We start from the raw sequence: 21,117 nt of genomic DNA, 5'->3' as shown, positions 1-21,117 counted from the left end.
TCTTGTATGGGGTGCTGGTTGGAGCCGAGAATGGTCTCTTGCCAGTGACCTACTTCTTGGCCACTGGCTTTGTCCTGGGACCGGCCCTCCGAGGCTCCTTCTGGCGTTGGCACCCACATCTCCCTCGGTGTGGTCGGCCCAGCTGTGTCCCGGTGTGACCACCGGTTAAGTTGTTTTACGTGGGCTCTTTTTCCATACTCATTCCAGACGCCATGATCATTATCCATGCGTTTGTTACGTCTCGCCTTGACTACTGTAACGTATTATTTTCGGGTCTCCCCATGTCTAGCATTAAAAGATTACAGTTGGTACAAAATGCGGCTGCTAGACTTTTGACAAGAACAAGAAAGTTTGATCACATTACGCCTGTACTGGCTCACCTGCACTGGCTTCCTGTGCACTTAAGATGTGACTTTAAGGTTTTACTAATTACGTATAAAATACTACACGGTCTAGCTCCATCCTATCTTGCCGATTGTATTGTACCATATGTCCCGGCAAGAAATCTGCCTTCAAAGGACTCCGGCCTATTAGTGATTCCTAAAGCCCAAAAAAAGTCTGCGGGCTATAGAGCGTTTTCCGTCCGGGCTCCAGTACTCTGGAATGCCCTCCCGGTAACAGATCGAGATGCTACCTCAGTAGAAGCATTTAAGTCTCACCTTAAAACTCATCTGTATACTCTAGCCTTTAAATAGACCTCCTTTTTAGACCAGTTGATCTGCCGCTTCTTTTCTTTTTTCTCCTATGTCCCCCCCTCCTTTGTGGAGGGGGTCCGGTCCGATGACCATGGATGCAGTACTGGCTGTCCAGAGTCGAGACCCAGGATGGACCGCTCGTCGGGACTAAGGATGGACTGTGTATCGGTTGGGGACATCTCTACGCTGCTGATCCGCCTCCGCTTGGGATGGTTTCCTGTGGACGGGACTCTCGCTGCTGTCTTGGATCCGCTTTGAACTGAACTCTCGCGGCTGTGTTGGAGCCACTATTGATTGAACTTTAACAGTATCATGTTAGACCCGCTCGGCATCCATTGCTTTCGGTCCCCTAGAGGGGGGGGGTTGCCCACTTCTGAGGTCCTCTCCAAGGTTTCTCAGAGTCAGCATTGTCACTGGCGTCCCACTGGATGTGAATTCTCCCTGCCCACTGGGTGTGAGTTTTCCTTGCCCTTTTGTGGGTTCTTCCGAGGATGTCGTAGTCGTAATGGTTTGTACAGTCCTTTGAGACATTTGTGATTTAGGGCTATATAAATAAAGATTGATTGATAGTGTGCTTCCTCCCTGGCCACCGTTGGTTTCTTCAATCCTCCCCGGACTAAAAAGACTATCAATTCCACATTGGCCTTCTTCTCTCAGCGCCAACCTGGATTATTGACACCTCTCCAGTAACGGCACTGGCCACACCTCTCTCGTGTACAAACGTAGTTGTCAGCCATGTGGGTTGGGACCTGGACATTGAAAGCAGGATTAAAAGTCCTTGATTGTTGTTTGGACGTCTTGCCGTGTTGCACAAAGTCAATCAATCAATCAATGTTTATTTATATAGCCCCAAATCACAAATGTCTCAAAGGACTGCACAAACCATTACGACTACAACATCCTCGGAAGAACCCACAAAAGGGCAAGGAAAACTCACACCCAGTGGGCAGAGAGAATTCACATCCAGTGGGACGCCAGTGACAATGCTGACTATGAGAAACCTTGGAGAGGACCTCAGATGTGGGCAACCCCCCCCCCCCCCTCTAGGGGACCGAACGCAATGGATGTCGAGCGGGTCCAACATGATACTGTGAAAGTTCAATCCATAGTGGCTCCAACACAGCCGCGAGAGTTCAGTTCAAAGCGGATCCAAGACAGCAGCGAGAGTCCCGTCCACAGGAGACCATCTCAAGCGGAGGCGGGTCAGCAGCGTAGAGATGTCCCCAATCGATACAGGCGAGCGGTCCATCCTGGGTCCCGACAAGCGGTCCATCCTGGGTCTCGACTCTGGACAGCCAGTACTTCATCCATGGTTATCGGACCGGACCCCCTCCACAAGGGAGGGGGGGACATAGGAGAAAGAAAAGAAGCGGCAGATCAACTGGTCTAAAAAGGAGGTCTATTTAAAGGCTAGAGTATACAGATGAGTTTTAAGGTGAGACTTAAATGCTTCTACTGAGGTAGCATCTCGAACTGTTACCGGGAGGGCATTCCAGAATACTGGAGCCCGAACGGAAAACGCTCTATAGCCCGCAGACTTTTTTTGGGCTTTAGGAATCACTAATAAGCCGGAGTCCTTTGAACGCAGATTTCTTGCCGGGACATATGGTACAATACAATCGGCAAGATAGGCTGGAGCTAGACCGTGTAGTATTTTATACGTAATTAGTAAAACCTTAAAGTCACATCTTAAGTGCACAGGAAGCCAGTGCAGTCGTTTTCTTCGCTTTCTTTGCCGCCTTTGTGGACACTTTGTCAGGCCTGGCATTGCAGCCCAATCCTTGCCTTGTGTTCGCCTGCTCATGCGTGTCCTGGTGTGTGCACACACACACACACACACACACACACACACACATACCAGGACACGTACACGCACACGCAAGAAGGCTCCATCCTCATCACGAAGCCCCAAACAATAAGCACCGCCATATGAGCGATGCGCTCACTGGCAGTCGGGGTATTTGGGCGCTGCGCCTCATGTCCGGATGATTGCTGACATTCATCATCTGAGTTGTTTTCTCAGAATGCTTCGAAATTGCTGCTAAGCTTCACTTCTGTTCAAAGCACCTCGCTAATGGAGACACATCACTTCCTGGAATACAAAATGTCATTCATCACTGGCAGAATAAACATTTCTCTGCCCAATTTACCGCGACGCTCACACCGGAAGAGGCCGGCGTGTGTGTGTGTGTGTGTGTGTGTGTGTGTGTGTGTGTGTGTGTGTGTGTGTGTGTGTGCTGGGATGGGATGGGAATGGAGTCATTAGTCACAAAGTCTGGCATGTTGTTTCTCTCTTTTCTGCACTTTGTTTACTTTTGAGAGTAGCCTGGAACTTTGTCATGTGGAGCAGTGGTCCCCAAGCACCGGTTGGGGGACCGGTACCAGTCCGTGACGCATTTGCTAGCGGGCCGCAGAGAAACATGAAATCATTTTTAAAGGATTTGTGATTTCTCCCACTTAACTTTTGCCTGACACACTAGACACAGCAATGAGATTGTTTGTAGAGATGGATAATAACACTCCTCACAGGAAGTTGACATTTGGTATAATTGTTTGACATGATACAATGTTTAATTTGATATAAGTGTGTGTCTCAGGTTTGTCCCTGACAGTTTGGCCATGTTTTAGTTTTTTCCTCTGCGTTTGTCATGGTTTGTCTCCCTGAGTGCTGTGTCTCCCCAGCTGTGGCTGATTGGCACCTGGCCACACCTGGTGTCAATCAGCCAGGTACTATTTAAAGCTGCCTTCTCCTCCAGTCAGTACTGGATTATTGTCACCACTTCCTGTCAATGTCAGGAATACTTGTAGTTGTAGCTGTGTCTACTTCTGTTCACTCTGCTCATGCCATAGTTCCTTTGTGTCACAGTAAGTGTTTTAGTTTCTAGTCCACAGTCAGCCTTTGTGCTAGTTTTTGTTCATCGCCAAGTTTGTTCTCCGCCTTGTATATATGTATATATATATATATATATATATATATATATATATATATCAGAAGCATTTAAGTCTCACCTTAAAACTCATTTGTATACTCTAGCCTTTGAATAGACCTCCTTTTTAGACCATTTGATCTGCCGCTTCTTTTCGTTTTCTCCTCCGTCCCCCCCTCCCTTGCGGAAGGGGTCCGGTCCGATGACCATGGATGAAGTACTGGCTGGACCCAGGATGGACTGCTCGTCGGGACCCAGGATGGAACGCTCGCCTGTGCATCGGTTGGGGACATCCCTACGATGCTGATCCGACTCCGCTTGGGATGGTTTCCTGTGGACGGGACTCTCGCTGCTGTCTTGGATCGGCTTTGAACTGAACTCTCGTGGCTGTGTTGGATCCACTATGGATTGAACTTTCACAGTATCATGTTAGACCTGCTCGACATCCATTGATTTCGGTCCCCTACAGAGGGGGGGTTGCCCACATATGAGGTCCTCTCCAAGGTTCTCATAGTCATCATTGTCACTGGCGTCCCACTGGGTGTGAGGTTTCCTTGCCCTTGTGTGGGTTCTTCCGAGGATGTCATAGTGGTTTGTGCAGTCCTTTGAGACATTTGTGATTTAGGGCTGTATATATATGTGTGTGTGTGTGTGTGTGTGTGTGTGTGTGTTTGCTAATGAAAAAGCCAGCCTTGAGTGTGTTGAGTGAGAGAAGGACTAATAAAGAAATGTCCTTCATGCTGCTTCATTGATTTTGTTGTGTTTGTTTAAGCTGGAACAATCGATACAATTAAGCGTCTTTCGCTGGTCTGATTAAATCAGGTGCAAACTTGCCAACAATGTCACCAGGACTTGTCAGTGCTGCTGCAAAGACCTGTTCTCCCTCCCCGTGTGCCTCTTTAGGGGCCTGAGGGAGTGCATCAAAAGGACTCCAACGCTCACTCTTGTCCACCAAGCCAAAGTACTGGAGAGGAGGGTCCGGCCAATAGTCCAACCTCAGATTCAAGAGGAGCAATACGGATTCCGTCCTGGTCGTGGAACAACTGACCAGCTCTTGACTCTTGCGGGAATCCTGGAGAAGGCCTGGGAGTATGCCTATCCAGTCTACATGTACTTTGTGGATTTAGAGAAGGCATATGACCGGGTCACCCAGGAGATCTTGTGGGAGGTGTTGAGGGAGCACAGGGTGAGGGGGACCCTGCTGGGGGCCATCCAATATCTGTACAACCATAGCCAGAGTTGTGTCCGGGTGCTTGGACGTAGGTTGGATCCGTTTCCAGTGGGGGTTAGTCTCCGCCAGGGCTGCGCATTGTCGCCTATCCTGTTTGTGATTTTCATGGACCGGATATCTAGGCAGAGTCGTGACCATGGCCGGGAGGGTTTAGGTCTTGAGGGGCTAAAAGTTGCGTCACTGCTGATGGCACCATCGGTTCGTGACCTTCAGCTCTCACTGGATCGGTTCGCAGCCGAGTGTTCAGCGGCTAGGATGTGGATCAGGATCTCCGAACCTGAAACCATGGTTCTCAGCGGGAAAACCGATGGTTTGTACCGTCCAGGTAGAGAACGAGACTCTGTCCCAGGTGGAGGAGTTGAGGTATCTCGGGGGCTTGTTCAGGAGTGAGGGAAAGATGGAGAAGGAAATCAGCCGGAGAACGGGAGCAGCTGGGGCAGTATTGCAGTCTCTCTGCCGCACTGTCTGGACCAAACGAGAGCTATGCCAGAAGGCAAAGCTCTCGGTCTACCGAGTTTTCTACATTCTTTCTCTCACCTATGGTCATGAAGTGTGGGTCATGATTCTTAGAATAAGATGGCAGATACAAGAGTTTCCTCAGAAGGGTGGCAGGCATCTCCCCTAGAGATAGGGTGAGAAGTTGAGTCACCCGAGAGAGACTCGGAGTCTCCTTTGCTTGTCATCCCTCCTGCACCACCTCCTCCATCCCCTCGCACTTGTCCACACACTCCGCCTAGACCACCTCGTCATCCCCCCTTCTCCACCTCCTCCATCCTCTCGCACTTGTCCACACACTCCGCCTGCACCACCTCGTCATCCCTCCTGCACCACCTCCTCCATCCTCTCACACTTGTCCACACACTCCGCCTGCACCACCTCGTCATCCCGTCTGCACCACCTCCTCCATCCTCTCGCACTTGTCCACACACTCCGCCTGCACCACCTCGTCATCCCTCCTGCACCACCTCGTCATCCCTCCTGCACCACCTCGTCATCCTTCCTGCACCACCTCGTCATCCCTCCTGCACTACCTCCTCCATCCTCTCACACTCGTCCACACACTCCGCCTGCACCACCTCCTCCATCCCCTCGCACTTGTCCACACACTCCGCCTGGACCACCTCGTCATCCCCTCCTGCACCACCTCCTCCATCTCCTCGCACTTGTCCACACACTCCGCCTGCACCACCTCGTCAGCCCGTCTGCACCACCTCCTCTATCCTCTCGCACTTGTCCACACACTCCGCCTGCACCACCTCGTCATCCCTCCTGCACCACCTCCTCCATCCCCTCGCACTTGTCCACACACTCCGCCTAGACCACCTCGTCATCCCCCCTTCTCCACCTCCTCCATCCTCTCGCACTTGTCCACACACTCCGCCTGCACCACCTCGTCATCCCTCCTGCACCACCTCCTCCATCCTCTCACACTTGTCCACACACTCCGCCTGCACCACCTCGTCATCCCGTCTGCACCACCTCCTCCATCCTCTCACACTCGTCCACACACTCCGCCTGCACCACCTCCTCCATCCCCTCGCACTTGTCCACACACTCCGCCTGGACCACCTCGTCATCCCCTCCTGCACCACCTCCTCCATCTCCTCGCACTTGTCCAGACACTCCACCTGCACCACCTCGTCATCCCTCCTGCACCACCTCCTCCATCCCCTCGCACTTGTCCACACACTCCGCCTGCACCACCTCGTCATCCCTCCTGCACCACCTCCTCCATCCTCTCGCACTCGTCCACACACTCCGCCTGCACCACCTCCTCCATCCTCTCGCACTCGTCCACACACTCCGCCTGGACCACCTCGTCATCCCTCCTGCACCACCTCCTCCATCCTCTCGCACTCGTCCACACACTCCGCCTGCACCACCTCCTCCATCCTCTCGCACTCGTCCACACACTCCGCCTGCACCACCTCGTCATCCCTCCTGCACCACCTCCTCCATCCTCTCGCACTCGTCCACACACTCCGCCTGCACCACCTCCTCCATCCTCTCGCACTCGTCCACACACTCCGCCTGCACCACCTCGTCATCCCTCCTGCACCACCTCCTCCATCCTCTCGCACTCGTCCACACACTCCGCCTGGACCACCTCGTCATCCCTCCTGCTCCACCTCCTCCATCCTCTCACACTCGTCCACACACTCCGCCTGCACCACCTCCTCCATCCCCTCGCACTTGTCCACAAGCTCCCCTCTCCATCTCCACCTCTCTGCCGGGAAACAGGCGCTCGTAGGCGGCCGAGGAGCATGGAGAGCGCAGGCAACGGCTCGGATGGAGAAGATCGCAGTTCGATCGCCGTCTTGATGAACACCAGCGGCGTGGCCGCGCTGTGTGCCAACGTGAGCGCGCTGGCCAACGCCACGGAGGCGCGCTGCGAGGGCGAGCTGGCACGGAGCGGCCGCCCGGACGACGGCGACTCCAACCCGGTGATGATCGCCATCGTCATCACGGCGCTGTACGCCATCGTGTGCGTGGTGGGGCTGGTGGGCAACGTGCTCGTCATGTACATCATCGTCAGGTGAGGCTGCGACATCTTCACACACCTTGCGTGCGTGCGTGCGCGTAAAATGCCACCTTCGAGAACGAGGGCGCACACATTCCTGCAGCACCAAGTCATCCCGTCAAGTCTCACACGATGTTTGGAAATGTAAATGACAAACAAGACTTGGTGATTGAAGATTGGAAGTCACACCAGGAGCTTCTTAGTCATCACTCAGTGACACTCTTTCTTTACCATAGGGCCGCCAGCACCCCCTAAAGGGCTGCCCAGATATGTGTTTGTCAGCTAGGGTCCATACACCACCACTGGTAGTACACTTTTACACCACCACCACTTGTAGTACACTTTTACACCACCACCACTTGTAGTACACTTTTACACCACAACAACTTTTACACCACTACCACTGGTAGTACACTTTTACACCACCACCACTTGTAGTACACTTTTACACCACCACTTGTAGTACACTTTTCCACCACCACCACTGGTTGTACACTTTTACACCACCACCACTGGTAGTACACTTTTACACTACCACCACTTGTAGTACACTTTTACACCACCACCACTGGTAGTACACTTTTACACCACCACCACTGGTAGTGCACTTTTACACCACCACCACTTGTAGTACACTTTTACACCACCACCACTGGTAGTACACTTTTACACTACCACCACTTGTAGTACACTTTTACACCACCACCACTTGTAGTACACTTTTACACCACCACCACTTGTAGTACACTTTTACACCACCACCACTTTTACACCACCACCACAGGTAGTACACTTTTACACCACCACCACTTTTACACTACCACCACTTGTAATACACTTTTACACCACCACCACTGGTAGTACACTTTTACACCACCACCACTGGTAGTACACTTTTATACACTTTTACACCACCACCACTTTTACACCACCACCACTGGTAGTACACTTTTACACCACCACCACTTGTGGTACACTTTTTCACCACCACCACTTGTAGTACACTTTTACACCACCACCACCACCACCACTTGTAGTACACTTTTACACCATCATCACTGGTAGTACACTTTTACACCACCATCACTGGTAGTACACTTTTTCACCACCACCACTTGTAATACACTTTTACACCACCACCACTTGTAATACACTTTTACACCACCACCACTTGTAGTACACTTTTACAACACCACCACTTGTAGTACACTTTTACAACACCACCACTTTTACACCACCACCACTGGTAGTACACTTTTACACCACCACCACTTGTGGTACACTTTTACACCACCACCACTTGTAGTACACTTTTACACCACCACCACCACCACTTGTAGTACACTTTTACACCACCACCACTGGTAGTACACTTTTACACCATCATCACTGGTAGTACACTTTTACACCACCATCACTGGTAGTACACTTTTTCACCACCACCACTTGTATTACACTTTTACAACACCACCACTTGTAGTACACTTTTACAACACCACCACTTGTAGTACACTTTTTCACCACCATCACTTGTATTACACTTATACACCACCACCACTTGTAGTACACTTTTACAACACTACCACTTGCAGTACACTTTTACAACACTACCACTTGTAGTACACTTTTACAACACCACCACTTGTAGTACACTTTTACACCACCACCACTGGTAGTACACTTTTACACCAGCACCACTTGTAGTACACTTTTACACCACCACCACTTATAGTACACTTTTTCACCACCATCACTTGTATTACACTTTTACAACACCACCACTTGTAGTACACTTTTATAACACCACCACTTGTAGTACACTTGTACACCACCACCACTGGTAGTACACTTTTACACCACCACCACTGGTAGTACACTTTTACACCACCACCACTTGTAGTACACTTTTACAACACCACCACTTGTAGTACACTTTTACACCACCATCACTTGTAGTACACTTTTACATAAAACTGATGCTGGTTCTGTTTCTGAATAACATCGACAAAGTCCACATGTGTTACCCTTGGTGCCCTTACAAACAATCAGTAATCACAAAAATCCGTATCTTCAACAACTGTGTTTCTACAATATTAAATATTTAAAGAAGTAAAATCCACTTACAGTACATAAAACTGACGCTGATCCTGTTTTTGATTAAAATCCACAAAGACCACACATGATTACTATCGGTGCCCTCACAAACGATCAGAAGTCAAAAATTTCTTTATCTTCAACAACCACTATGCTACAATGTAAAGAAATTAAAGAAGTCCAATCCATGTATAGTACAAACCTCATTTCCACATGAGTTGGGAAATTGTGTTAGATGTAAATATAAACAGAATACAATGATTTGCAAATCCTTTTCAACCCATATTCAGTTGAATATGCTACAAAGACAACATATTTGATGGTCAAAGTCATAAACATTTTTTTATTTTTTTTTGCAAATAATCATTACCTTTACAATTTGATGCCAGCAACATGTGACAAAGAAATTGGGAAAGGTGGCAATAAATACTGATAAAGTTGAGGAATGCTCATCAAACACTTATTTGGAACATCCCACAGGTGTGCAGGCTAATTGGGAACAGGTGGGTGCCATGATTGGGTATAAAAGCAGCTAACATGAAATGCTAAGTAATTCACAAACAAGGATGGGGCGAGGGTCACCAATTTGTAAGCAAATTGTCGAACAGTTTTAGAACAACATTTCTCAACGAGCTATTGCAAGGAATTTAGGGATTTTACCATCTACGGTCCGTAAAATCACCAAAAAGTTCAGAGAATCTGGAGAAATCACTGCACGTAAGCGATGATATTACGGAATTTGACCACTCAGGCGGTACTGCATCAAAAACCAACATCAGTGTGTAAAGGATATCACCACATGGGCTCAGGAACACTTCATAAAACCACTGTCAGTAACTACAGTTGGTTGCTACATCTGTAAGTGCAAGTTAAAACTCTACTATGCAAAGCCAAACAGATTTATCAACAATATCCTGAAACACTGCCGGCTTGGCTGGGCCCGAGCTCATCTAAGATGGACTGATGCAAAGTGTGAAAGTCTTCTGTGGTCGGACGAGTCCACATTTCAAAATATATTTGGAACAAAGAGGAAAATAACCATTCGGATTGTTTTGGGGGAATATTCAAAAGCCAGCATGTGTGATGGTATGTGGGTGTATTAGTGCTCAATGCATGGGTAACTTACACATCTGTGAAGGCACCATTAATGCTGAAAGGTCCATACAGGTTTTGGAACAACATATGTTGTCATCCAAGCAACGTTATCATGGACGCCCCTGCTTATTTCAGCAAGACAATGCCAAGCCACGTGTTATAACAACGTGGTTTCATAGTAAAAGGGTGCGGGTACTTCCCTGGCCCGCCTGCAGTCCAGACCTGTCTCCCATGGAAAATGTGTGGTGCATTATGAAGCGTAAAATACGACAACGGAGACCCCGGACTGCTGAACGACTGAAGCTCTACATAAAACAAGAATGGGAAAGAATTCCACTTTCAAAGCTTCAACAATTAGTTTCCTCAGTTCCCTAACGTTTATTGAGTGTTGTTAAAAGAAAAGGTGATGTAACTCAGTGGTGAACATGCCCTTTCCCAACTACTTTGGCACGTGTTGCAGCCATGAAATTCTAAGTTAATTTTCAGTTTTAACATCAAATATGTTGTCTTTGTAGCATATTCAACTGAATATGGGTTGAAAAGGATTTGCAAATCATTGTATTCCGTTTATATTTACATCTAACACCATTTCCCAACTCATATGGAAACGGGGTTCGTACAAACAACTGGTGCTGATTCAAAGGAGCAGACCAGATCAGACCGAGACTAAGAAGAAATCTTGCTAGCACAAAATGGTTGCCAGCGGGTCACAAAATGAACGCATTTTGCAACTGTGCATGACTTTCCCGAAACTTAGCGTTTACTGCGGAGTGGTGGTGTGCGCGGCGGTGAAGTGGACACGCATGGGAAGGTCGACTGCTCCTCCCAGCAGCTGTGAAGCTCCGAGACCTGAACGGGGGCCTCCAGGGCTCTCTTGGTGGAAGTACACACAACAAGAGCCATAGCAGCTCTTTTCCAGGCTGCACACCGCAGGGAAGGAGCCAACGCTCGCGGTGGAGATGCAGAAAACTCCACTGAGGAGGAAAAAAGTGTGTGTGGTGGAGAGTGTTACCATGGAAACACTGGAAGGTGTTTGGAGAGGGAAGCCACATCAACGCTTCCTCCCCAGTGAAACTTTCAGCCTATTTGGACAGGAATGCAGCCATGGAAACAACACATTTAGATCCTCAAGTGTTTACTGCTAACTGACTAAGTTAGTGGCTGGTTTTTGTTGTGATTGGGAGAAAAGAAGAACAGCTTTTGTCCTTTTTGGCTACGTGCTCGTTATGTTAGCTCAGTAGCTGCTGCTGTTTTGGCAAGCAACATTTAATCTACAAATCCCATTTCTATATGAGTTGGGAAATTGTGTTAGATGTAAATATAAACAGAATACAATGATTTGCAAATCCTTTTCAACCCATATTCAGTTGAATATGCTACAAAGACAACATATTTGATGTTCAAACTTATAAACTTTATGTATTTTTTGCCAATAATAATCAACTTGGAATTTCATGGCTGCAACACGTGCCAAAGTAGTTGGGAAAGGGCATGTTCACCACTGTGTTACATCACCTTTTCTTATAACAACACTCAATAAACGTTTGGGAATTGAGGAAACTAATTGTTGAAGCTTTGAAAGTGGAATTCTTTCCCATTCTTGTTTTATGTAGAGCTTCAGTCGTTCAACAGTCCGGGGTCTCCGCTGTCGTATTTTACGCTTCATAATACGCCACACATTATCGATTTGAGACATGTCTGGACTGCAGGCGGGCCAAGAAAGTACCTGCACTCTTTTTTTTTTTTTTACAAAGCCACGCTGTTGTAACACTTGTTTTGCTGAAATAAGCAGGGGCGTCCATGATGGATGACAACATATGTTGCTCCAAAGCCTGTATGGACCTTTCAGCATTAATGGTGCCTTCACAGATGTGTAAGTTACCCATGCCTTGGGCACTAATACACCCCCATACCATCACAGATGCTGGCTTGTCAAGTTTGCGCCTATAAAAATCCGAATAGTTATTTTCCTCTTTGTTCCGGAGGACACCACGTCCTCTGTTTCCAAACATAATTTGAAATGTGGACTCGTCAGACCACAGAACACCTTTCTACTTTGCATCAGTCCATCTTAGATGAGCTCGGGCCCAGCCAAGTCGGCGGCGTTTCAGGATGTTGTTTTTAAATGGGTTTGGCTTTGCATAGTAGAGTTTTAACTTGCACTTACAGATGTAGCGACCAACTGTAGTTACTGACAGTGGTTTTATGAAGTGTTCCTGAGCCCATGTGGTGATATCCTTTACACACTGATCTCGGTTTTTGATGTAGTACAGCCAGAGGGATCAAAAGTCCGTAATATCATCGCTTACGTGCAGTGATTTCTCCAGATTCTCTGAACCTTTTGATGATTTTACGGACCGTAGATGGTAAAATCCCTAAATTCCTCGCAACAGCTCGTTGAGAAATGTTGTTCTAAAACTGTTCGACAATTTGCTTACAAATTGGTGACCCTCGCCCCATCCTTGTTTGTGAATTACTTAGCATTTCATGGAAGCTGCTTTTATACCCAATCATGGCACCCACCTGTTCCCAATTAGCCTGCACACCTGTGGGATGTTCCAAATAAGTGTTTGATGAGCATTCTTCAGCTTTATCAGTATTTATTGCCACCTTTCCCAACTTCTTTGTCATGTATTGCTGGCATCTAATTCTAAAGTTAATGATTATTTGCAAAAAATAAAGTTTATGAGTTTGAACATCAAATATGTTGTCTTTGTAGCATATTCAACTGAATATGGGTTGAAAAGGATTTGCAAATCATTGTATTCTGTTTATATTTACATCTAACACAATTTCCCAACTCATATGGAAACGGGGTTTGTAGTTTTTAGCAATTGTGTTTGTCATGAGAAGGAAGGACTATTGTGCTACGTTTTGATGAGCATCACAGTTGAATTGTGCTGTGTGAACAACATTATCTACACCAGGGGTCACCAACCTTTTTGAAAGCAAGAGCTACTTCTTGGGTACTGATTAATGCGAAGGGCTACCAGTTTGATACACACTTAAATAAATTGCCAGAAATAGCCAATTTGCTCAATTTACCTTTAAAATTAGATTTCCTTTATCTGGTCATTCAAATTTGAACTTTACAACACAGATAAGCACGAACTTTCATTACATAAGCTCATGGTAGTCCAGGATTAGAAAAAAGCAATAAGGTGCATTTATAATTAAATAAATATAAATAAATAATATATAAATATATATATAAAATAAATAAATATATATAATGATATATAAATTATTTAACTCTATGTTATTATTAATAATTAATGATATTTATCTTTGTGGAAACACTGATCATCTTAATGATTCCTCACAATAAATAGCTATAGAAACCGATAATTATATTTAAAAAAAAAAAAAAAGGGTATTTCTGTCTGTTATTCCGTCGTACATTTTTTTTCCCTTCTACGGAAGGTTTTTTGTAGAGAATAAATGATGAAAAAACACTTAAGTGAACGGTTTAAAAGAGGAGAAAACACGAAAAAAAAATGAAAATTAAATTTTGAAACATATTTTTTCTTCAATTTCCACTCTTTGAAATTTAAAATTCAAACCGAAAAAAAGAAGAGAAAAACTAGCTAATTCGAATCTTTTTGAAAAAAGTAAAAACATAATTTATGGAGCATCGTTAGTCATTTTTCCTGATTAAGATTATTTTTAGAATTTTGATGACATGTTTTAAATAGGTTGAAATCCAATCTGCACTTTGTTAGAATATATAACAAATCGGACCAAGCTATATTTCTAACAGAGACAAATCAATATTTCTTCTAGATTTTCCACAACAAAAATTTTAAAATAAATTCAAAAGACTTTGAAACAAGATTTAAATTTGATTCTACAGATTTTCTAGATTTGCCAGAATACCTTTTTTGAATTTTACTCATAATTATTTTGAAGAAATATTTCACAAATATTCTTCATCAAAAAAACAGAAGCTAAAATGAAGAATTAAATTAAAATGTATTTATTATTCTTTACAAAAATAAGATAAAATACTTGAACATTGATTTAAATTGTCAGGAAAGAAGAGGAAGGAATTTAAAAGGTAAAAAGTTTTATGTGTTTAAAAATCCTAAAATCATCTTTAAGGTTGTATTTTTTCTCTAAAATTGTCTTTCTCAAAGTTATAAGAAGCAAAGTAAAAAAATAAATGAATTTATTTAAACAAGTGAAGACCAAGTCTTTAAAATATTTTCTTGGATTTTCAAATTCTATTTGAGTTTTGTCTCTCTTAGAATTAAAAATGTCCAGCAAAGCGAGACCAGCTTGCTAGTAAATAAATACAATTTAAAAAATAGAGGCAGCTCACTGGTAAGTGCTGCTATTTGAGCTATTTTTAGAACAGGCCAGCGGGTGACTCATCTGCACTGCAAAAACTGAAATCTAAGTAAGATGAAATATCTCAAATAAGGCTGATATTTGCTTATTTTCTGTCTGGTAAGATAATTCTTCTCACTAAGCAGATTTTATGTTAGAGTCTTTTACTTGTTTTAAGGGTTTTGCTGCTAAATGATCTCAGTAAGATACTACAGCTTGTTTCCAACATTTTATGACCTATTTTGAGTAAAATATGCTTGAAACTATTTTTGTCCAAGTGTCCCAAACACACCCAGCAATGGTGCACAGGAAGGCGGGGAAGAAGAGGGGGAAAAGGCGGCCAAAATCTTCATAAGTCCCAATTGTGTCCAAAATACCTACCCGGGTTCCAGTCCCACGAGTCCCGCCGCCGGCCACACAAATCCCGGGATACAAAAAATTCCCAAAACGCACCCAGCAAAGTCCCACGGGAAGTGGGGGGAAAAAATGAGAAAACTCGGCAAAAGTCCCCCAAAGGTTCGAGTCCCAACCGGGTTCGAGTTTGAGTTTGAGTGCACACCGACTTTTCTCACTTTTCTCCCCACCTTCCCGTGGGACTTTGCTGGGCGCGTTTAGGACACCTCGGGCATCCCGGCCGGCGGCGGAACTTGTGGGACTCGAACCTGTGTAGGTATTTGGAACATTTTTGGAACTTTTGCTGACTTTTCCAACTTTCATCCTCCCTCCCCATTGGGACTCGGCTGGGTGTGTTATGCACATTTTGGGCCATATATAAGATTTTATACTTGTTTTAAGTGTTTAGGTCCTAAATGATCTCAGCAAGATATTACAGCTTTGAGATTTGATGACCTATATTGAGTAAAACATGCTTGAAACTAGAAAATCAAATGTTGCAAAGCTGTGTTATCAACACTCACAAGTATGAAACGACTTTTTAAAGTAAGAATTTCTTATTTTAAGAATGTGAAACAAAATCATGACTTTGACAATTGTTTCTCATATTAAAACAGATAACAGCCAAATAGACTTTGCTGTTTTATTTTCAATGAAACAATAGAAAATACGTACTTGTATAGTAGTACACTTGTTATTAGTGAGAATATACTTATTTGAAGGTATTTTTGGGTTCATTGAAGTTAGCTAATTTTACTTGTTTTGGAAAGTCTTGACAAGCACAATTTTGTTGTTCTATTGGCATATAATTTTGCTTAGTTCAAGTAAAATACCCCTCATTTTTGTATTGTTTTTCCTTGTTTTTGAACACTGACTTTTATACTTGTGAGTGTTGATGACACAGCTTTGCAACATTTGATATTCTAGTTTTAAGCATGTTTTACTCAATATAGGTCATCAAATCTCAGCTACAAGCTGTAATAGCTTACCGAGATCATTTAGGACCTAAACACTTAAAACAAGTAAAACACTCTAACATAAAATCTTATGTATGGCCGCGCAAGTCCCGGGATGCCTTAAATGTCCATAACACACCCAGCCGAGTCCCATGGTGAGGGGAGATGAAAGTTGGAAAAGTCAGCAAAAGTCCCAAAAATGTCCAAACTACCTACACAGGTTCGAGTCCCACAAGTTCCGCCGCCGGCCGGGATGCCCAAAGTATCCAAAACGCGCCCAGCAAAGTCCCACGGGAAGGTGGGGAGAAAAGTGAGAAAAGTCGGTGTGCACTCGAACCCGGTTGGGACTCGAACCTTTGGGGGACTTTTGCTGACTTTTCTCATTTTTTCCCCCTACTTCCCGTGGGACTTTGCTGGGTGCGTTTTGGGAATTTTTTGTATCCCGGGATTTGTGTGACTCGTGGGACTGGAACCCGGGCAGGTATTTTGGATACAATTGTGACTTTTGAACATTTTGGCCGCCTTTTCCCCCTCTTCTTCCCCGCCTTCCTGTGCACCATTGCTGGGTGTGTTTTGGACACTTGGACAAAAATAGTTTCAAGCATATTTTACTCAAAATAGGTCATAAAATGTCGGAAACAAGCTGTAGTATCTTACTGAGATCATTTAGGAGCAAAACCCTTAAAACAAGTAAAAGACTCTAACATAAAGCCGGGATGCCCAAAATGTCCATAACACACCCAGCCGAGTCCCATGGTGAGGGGAGATGAAAGTTGGAAAAGTCAGCAGAAGTCCCAAAAATGTTCAAAATACCTACACAGGTTCGAGTCCCACAAGTTCCGCCACTGGCCGGGATGCCCTTAATGTCCAAAACGCGTCCAGCAAAGTCCCACAGGAAGGTGGGGAGAAAAGTGAGAAAAGTCGGTGAAATGTTCAAAAGTGCACTCAAACTCAAACTCGAACCCGGTTGGGACTCGAACCTTGGTAGGTATTTTGAAAATTTTGGGGGACTTTTGCCTACTTTTCTCATTTTTCCTCCCCTTACTTCCCGTGGGACTTTGCTGGGTGCATTTTGGACATTTTTTGTATCCCGGGATTTGTGTGGCCGGCGGCGGGACTCGTGGGACTGGAACCCCGGGGAGGTATTTTGGACACAATTGGGACTTATGAACATTTTGGCCGCCTTTTCCCCCTCTTCTTCCCCGCCTTATTGCGCACCATTGCTGGGTGTGTTTTGGACACTTGGACAAAAATAGTTTCAAGCATATTTGACTCAAAATAGGTCATAAAATGTTGGAAACAAGCTGTAGTATCTTACTGAGATCATTTAGCAGCAAAACCCTTAAAACAAGTAAAAGACTCTAATATTAAGTCCCGGGATGCCCAAAATGTCCATAACACACCCAGCCGAGTCCCATGGTGAGGGGAGTTGAAAGTGGGAAAAGTCAGCAAAAGTCCCAAAAATGTTCAAAATACCTACACAGGTTTGAGTCCCACAAGTCCCGCCGCCGGCCGGGATGCCCAAAATGTCCAAAACGCGTCCAGCAAAGTCCCACGGGAAGGTCGGGAGAAAAGTGAGAAAAGTCGGTGAAATGTTCAAAAGTGCACTCAAACTCAAACTCGAACCCGGTTGGGACTCGAACCTTGGTAGGTATTTTGAAAATTTGGGGGGACTTTTGCCTACTTTTCTCATTTTTTCCCCCCTTACTTCCCGTGGGACTTTGCTGGGTGCATTTTGGATATTTTTTGTAGTGGCCGGAGGCGGAACCCCTTTGACTGGAACCCTGGGGAGGTATTTTGGACACAATTGTGACTTTTGAACATTTTGGCCGCCTTTCCCCCCTCTTCTTCCCCGCCTTATTGTGCACCATTGCTGGGTGTGTTTTGGACACTTGGACAAAAATAGTTTCAAGCATATTTGACTCAAAATAGGTCATAAAATGTTGGAAACAAGCTGTAGTATCTTATTGAGATCATTTAGCAGCAAAACCCTTAAAACAAGTAAAAGACTCTAATATAAAGTCCCGGGATGCCCAAAATGTCCGTAACACACCCAGCCGAGTCCCATGGTGTGGGGAGATGAAAGTTGGAAAAGTCAGCAAAAGTCCCAAAAATTTTTCAAAATACCTACACAGGTTCGAGTCCCACAAGTTCTGCCGCCGGCCGGGATGCCCAAAATGTCCAAAACGCGTCCAACAAATTCCCACAGGAAGGTGGGGAGAAAAGTGAGAAAAGTCGGTGAAATGTTCAAAAGTGCACTCAAACTCAAACTCGAACCCGGTTGGGACTCGAACCTTGGTAGGTATTTTGAAAATTTTGGGGGACTTTTGCCTACTTTTCTCATTTTTTCCCCCCTTACTTCCTGTGCACCATTGCTGGGTGTGTTTTGGACACTTGGACAAAAATAGTTTCAAGCATATTTTACTCAAAATAGGTCATAAAATGTCGGAAACAAGCTGTAGTATCTTACTGAGATCATTTAGGACCTAAACACTTAAAACAATTAAAAGACTCTAACATAAAGTCCCGGGATGCCCAAAATGTCCATAACACACCCAGCCGAGTCCCATGGTGAGGGGAGTTGAAAGTTGGAAAAGTCAGCAAAAGTCCCAAAAATGTTCAAAATACCTACACAGGTTCGAGTCCCACAAGTTCCGCCGCCGGCCGGGATGCCCAAAATGTCCAAAACGCGTCCAGCAAAGTCCCACGGGAAGGTGGGGAGAAAAGTGAGAAAAGTCGGTGAAATGTTCAAAAGTGCACTCAAACTCAAACTCGAACCCGGTTGGGACTCGAACCTTGGTAGGTATTTTGAAAATTTTGGGGGACTTTTGCCTACTTTTCTAATTTTTTCCCCCCTTACTTCCCGTGGGACTTTGCTGGGTGCGTTTTGGACATTTTTTGTATCCCAGTACTTGTGTGGCCGGCGGCGGGACTCGTGGGACTGGAACCCCGGGGAGGTATTTTGGACACAATTGTGACTTTTGAACATTTTGGCCGCCTTTTCCCCCTCTTCTTCCCCGCCTTCCTGTGCACCATTGCTGGCTGTGTTTTGGACACTTGGACAAAAATAGTTTCAAGCATATTTTACTCAAAATAGGTCATAAAATGTTGGAAACAAGCTGTAGTATCTTACTGAGATCATTTAGGACCTAAACACTTAAAACAAGTAAAAGACTCTAACATAAAGTCCCGGGATGCCCAAAATGTCCATAACACACCCAGCCGAGTCCCATGGTGAGGGGAGATGAAAGTTGGAAAAGTCAGCAAAAGTCCCAAAAAATGTTCAAAATACCTACACAGGTTCGAGTCCCACAAGTTCCGCCGCCGGCCGGGATGCCCAAAATGTCCAAAACGCGTCCAGCAAAGTCCCACGGGAAGGTGGGGAGAAAAGTGAGAAAAGTCGGTGAAATGTTCAAAAGTGCACTCAAACTCAAACTCGAACCCGGTTGGGACTCGAACCTTGGTAGGTATTTTGAAAATTTTGGGGGACTTTTGCCTACTTTTCTCATTTTTTCCCCCCTTACTTCCTGTGCACCATTGCTGGGTGTGTTTTGGACACTTGGACAAAAATAGTTTCAAGCATATTTTACTCAAAATAGGTCATAAAATGTCGGAAACAAGCTGTAGTATCTTACTGAGATCATTTAGCAGCAAAACCCTTAAAACAAGTAAAAGACTCTAACATAAAGTCCCGGGATGCCCTAAATGTCCATAACACACCCAGCCGAGTCCCATGGTGAGGGGAGATGAAAGTTGGAAAAGTCAGCAAAAGTCCCAAAAATGTTCAAAATACCTACACAGGTTCGAGTCCCACAAGTCCCGCCGCCGTCCGGGATGCCCAGAATGTCCAAAACGCGTCCAGCAAAGTCCCACAGGAAGGTGGGGAGAAAAGTGAGAAAGTCGGTGAAATGTTCAAAAGTGCACTCAAACTCAAACTCGAACCCGGTTGGGACTCGAACCTTGGTAGGTATTTTGAAAATTTTGGGGGACTTTTGCCTACTTTTCTAATTTTTTCCCCCCTTACTTCCCGTGGGACTTTGCTGGGTGCGTTTTGGACATTTTTTGTAGTGGCCGGCGGCGGGACTCGTGGGACTGGAACCCCGGCGAGGTATTTTGGACACAATTGGGACTTTTGAACATTTTGGCCGCCTTTTCCCCCTCTTCTTCCCCGCCTTCCTGTGCACCATTGCTGGGTGTGTTTTGGACACTTGGACAAAAATAGTTTCAAGCATATTTTACTCAAAATAGGTCATAAAATGTTGGAAACAAGCTGTAGTATCTTACTGAGATCATTTAGCAGCAAAACCCTTAAAACAAGTAAAAGACTCTAACATAAAGTCCCGGGATGCCCAAAATGTCCATAACACACCCAGCCGAGTCCCATGGTGAGGGGAGATGAAAGTTGGAAAAGTCAGCAAAAGTCCTAAAAATGTTCAAAATACCTACACAGGTTCGAGTCCCACAAGTTCCGCCGCCGGCCGGGATGCCCAAAATGTCCAAAACGCGTCCAGCAAAGTCCCACAGGAAGGTGGGGAGAAAAGTGAGAAAAGTCGGTGAAATGTTCAAAAGTGCACTCAAACTCAAACTCGAACCCGGTTGGGACTCGAACCTTGGTAGGTATTATCAAAATTTTGGGGGACTTTTGCCTACTTTTCTCATTTTTTCCCCCCTTACTTCCTGTGCACCATTGCTGGGTGTGTTTTGGACACTTGGACAAAAATAGTTTCAAGCATATTTTACTCAAAATAGGTCATAAAATGTCGGAAACAAGCTGTAGTATCTTACTGAGATCATTTAGGACCTAAACACTTAAAACAATTAAAAGACTCTAACATAAAGTCCCGGGATGCCCAAAATGTCCATAACACACCCAGCC

General features: G+C 45.2%; 1 protein-coding gene across 1 annotated transcript in view; it reads left to right on the top strand.

The window, feature by feature from the left end:
* Positions 1-6,869: 6,869 nt before the first annotated feature.
* Positions 6,870-21,117, top strand: part of oprm1 (opioid receptor, mu 1) — a 46,076-nt gene continuing 31,828 nt past the window's right edge. Inside the window, exon 1 of the mRNA XM_061911643.1 lies at positions 6,870-7,389. Coding sequence (XP_061767627.1) covers positions 7,118-7,389 — 272 coding nt within the window. The 5' untranslated portion in view covers positions 6,870-7,117. The remainder of the gene's footprint in view (positions 7,390-21,117) is intronic.

This window comes from Nerophis ophidion, linkage group LG09, assembly GCF_033978795.1.
Source record: "Nerophis ophidion isolate RoL-2023_Sa linkage group LG09, RoL_Noph_v1.0, whole genome shotgun sequence".
Taxonomy (NCBI): Eukaryota; Metazoa; Chordata; class Actinopteri; order Syngnathiformes; family Syngnathidae; genus Nerophis; species Nerophis ophidion.
The sequence above is the reverse complement of the archived record's forward strand: the minus strand, read 5'-3'. Positions and strand labels throughout refer to the sequence as shown.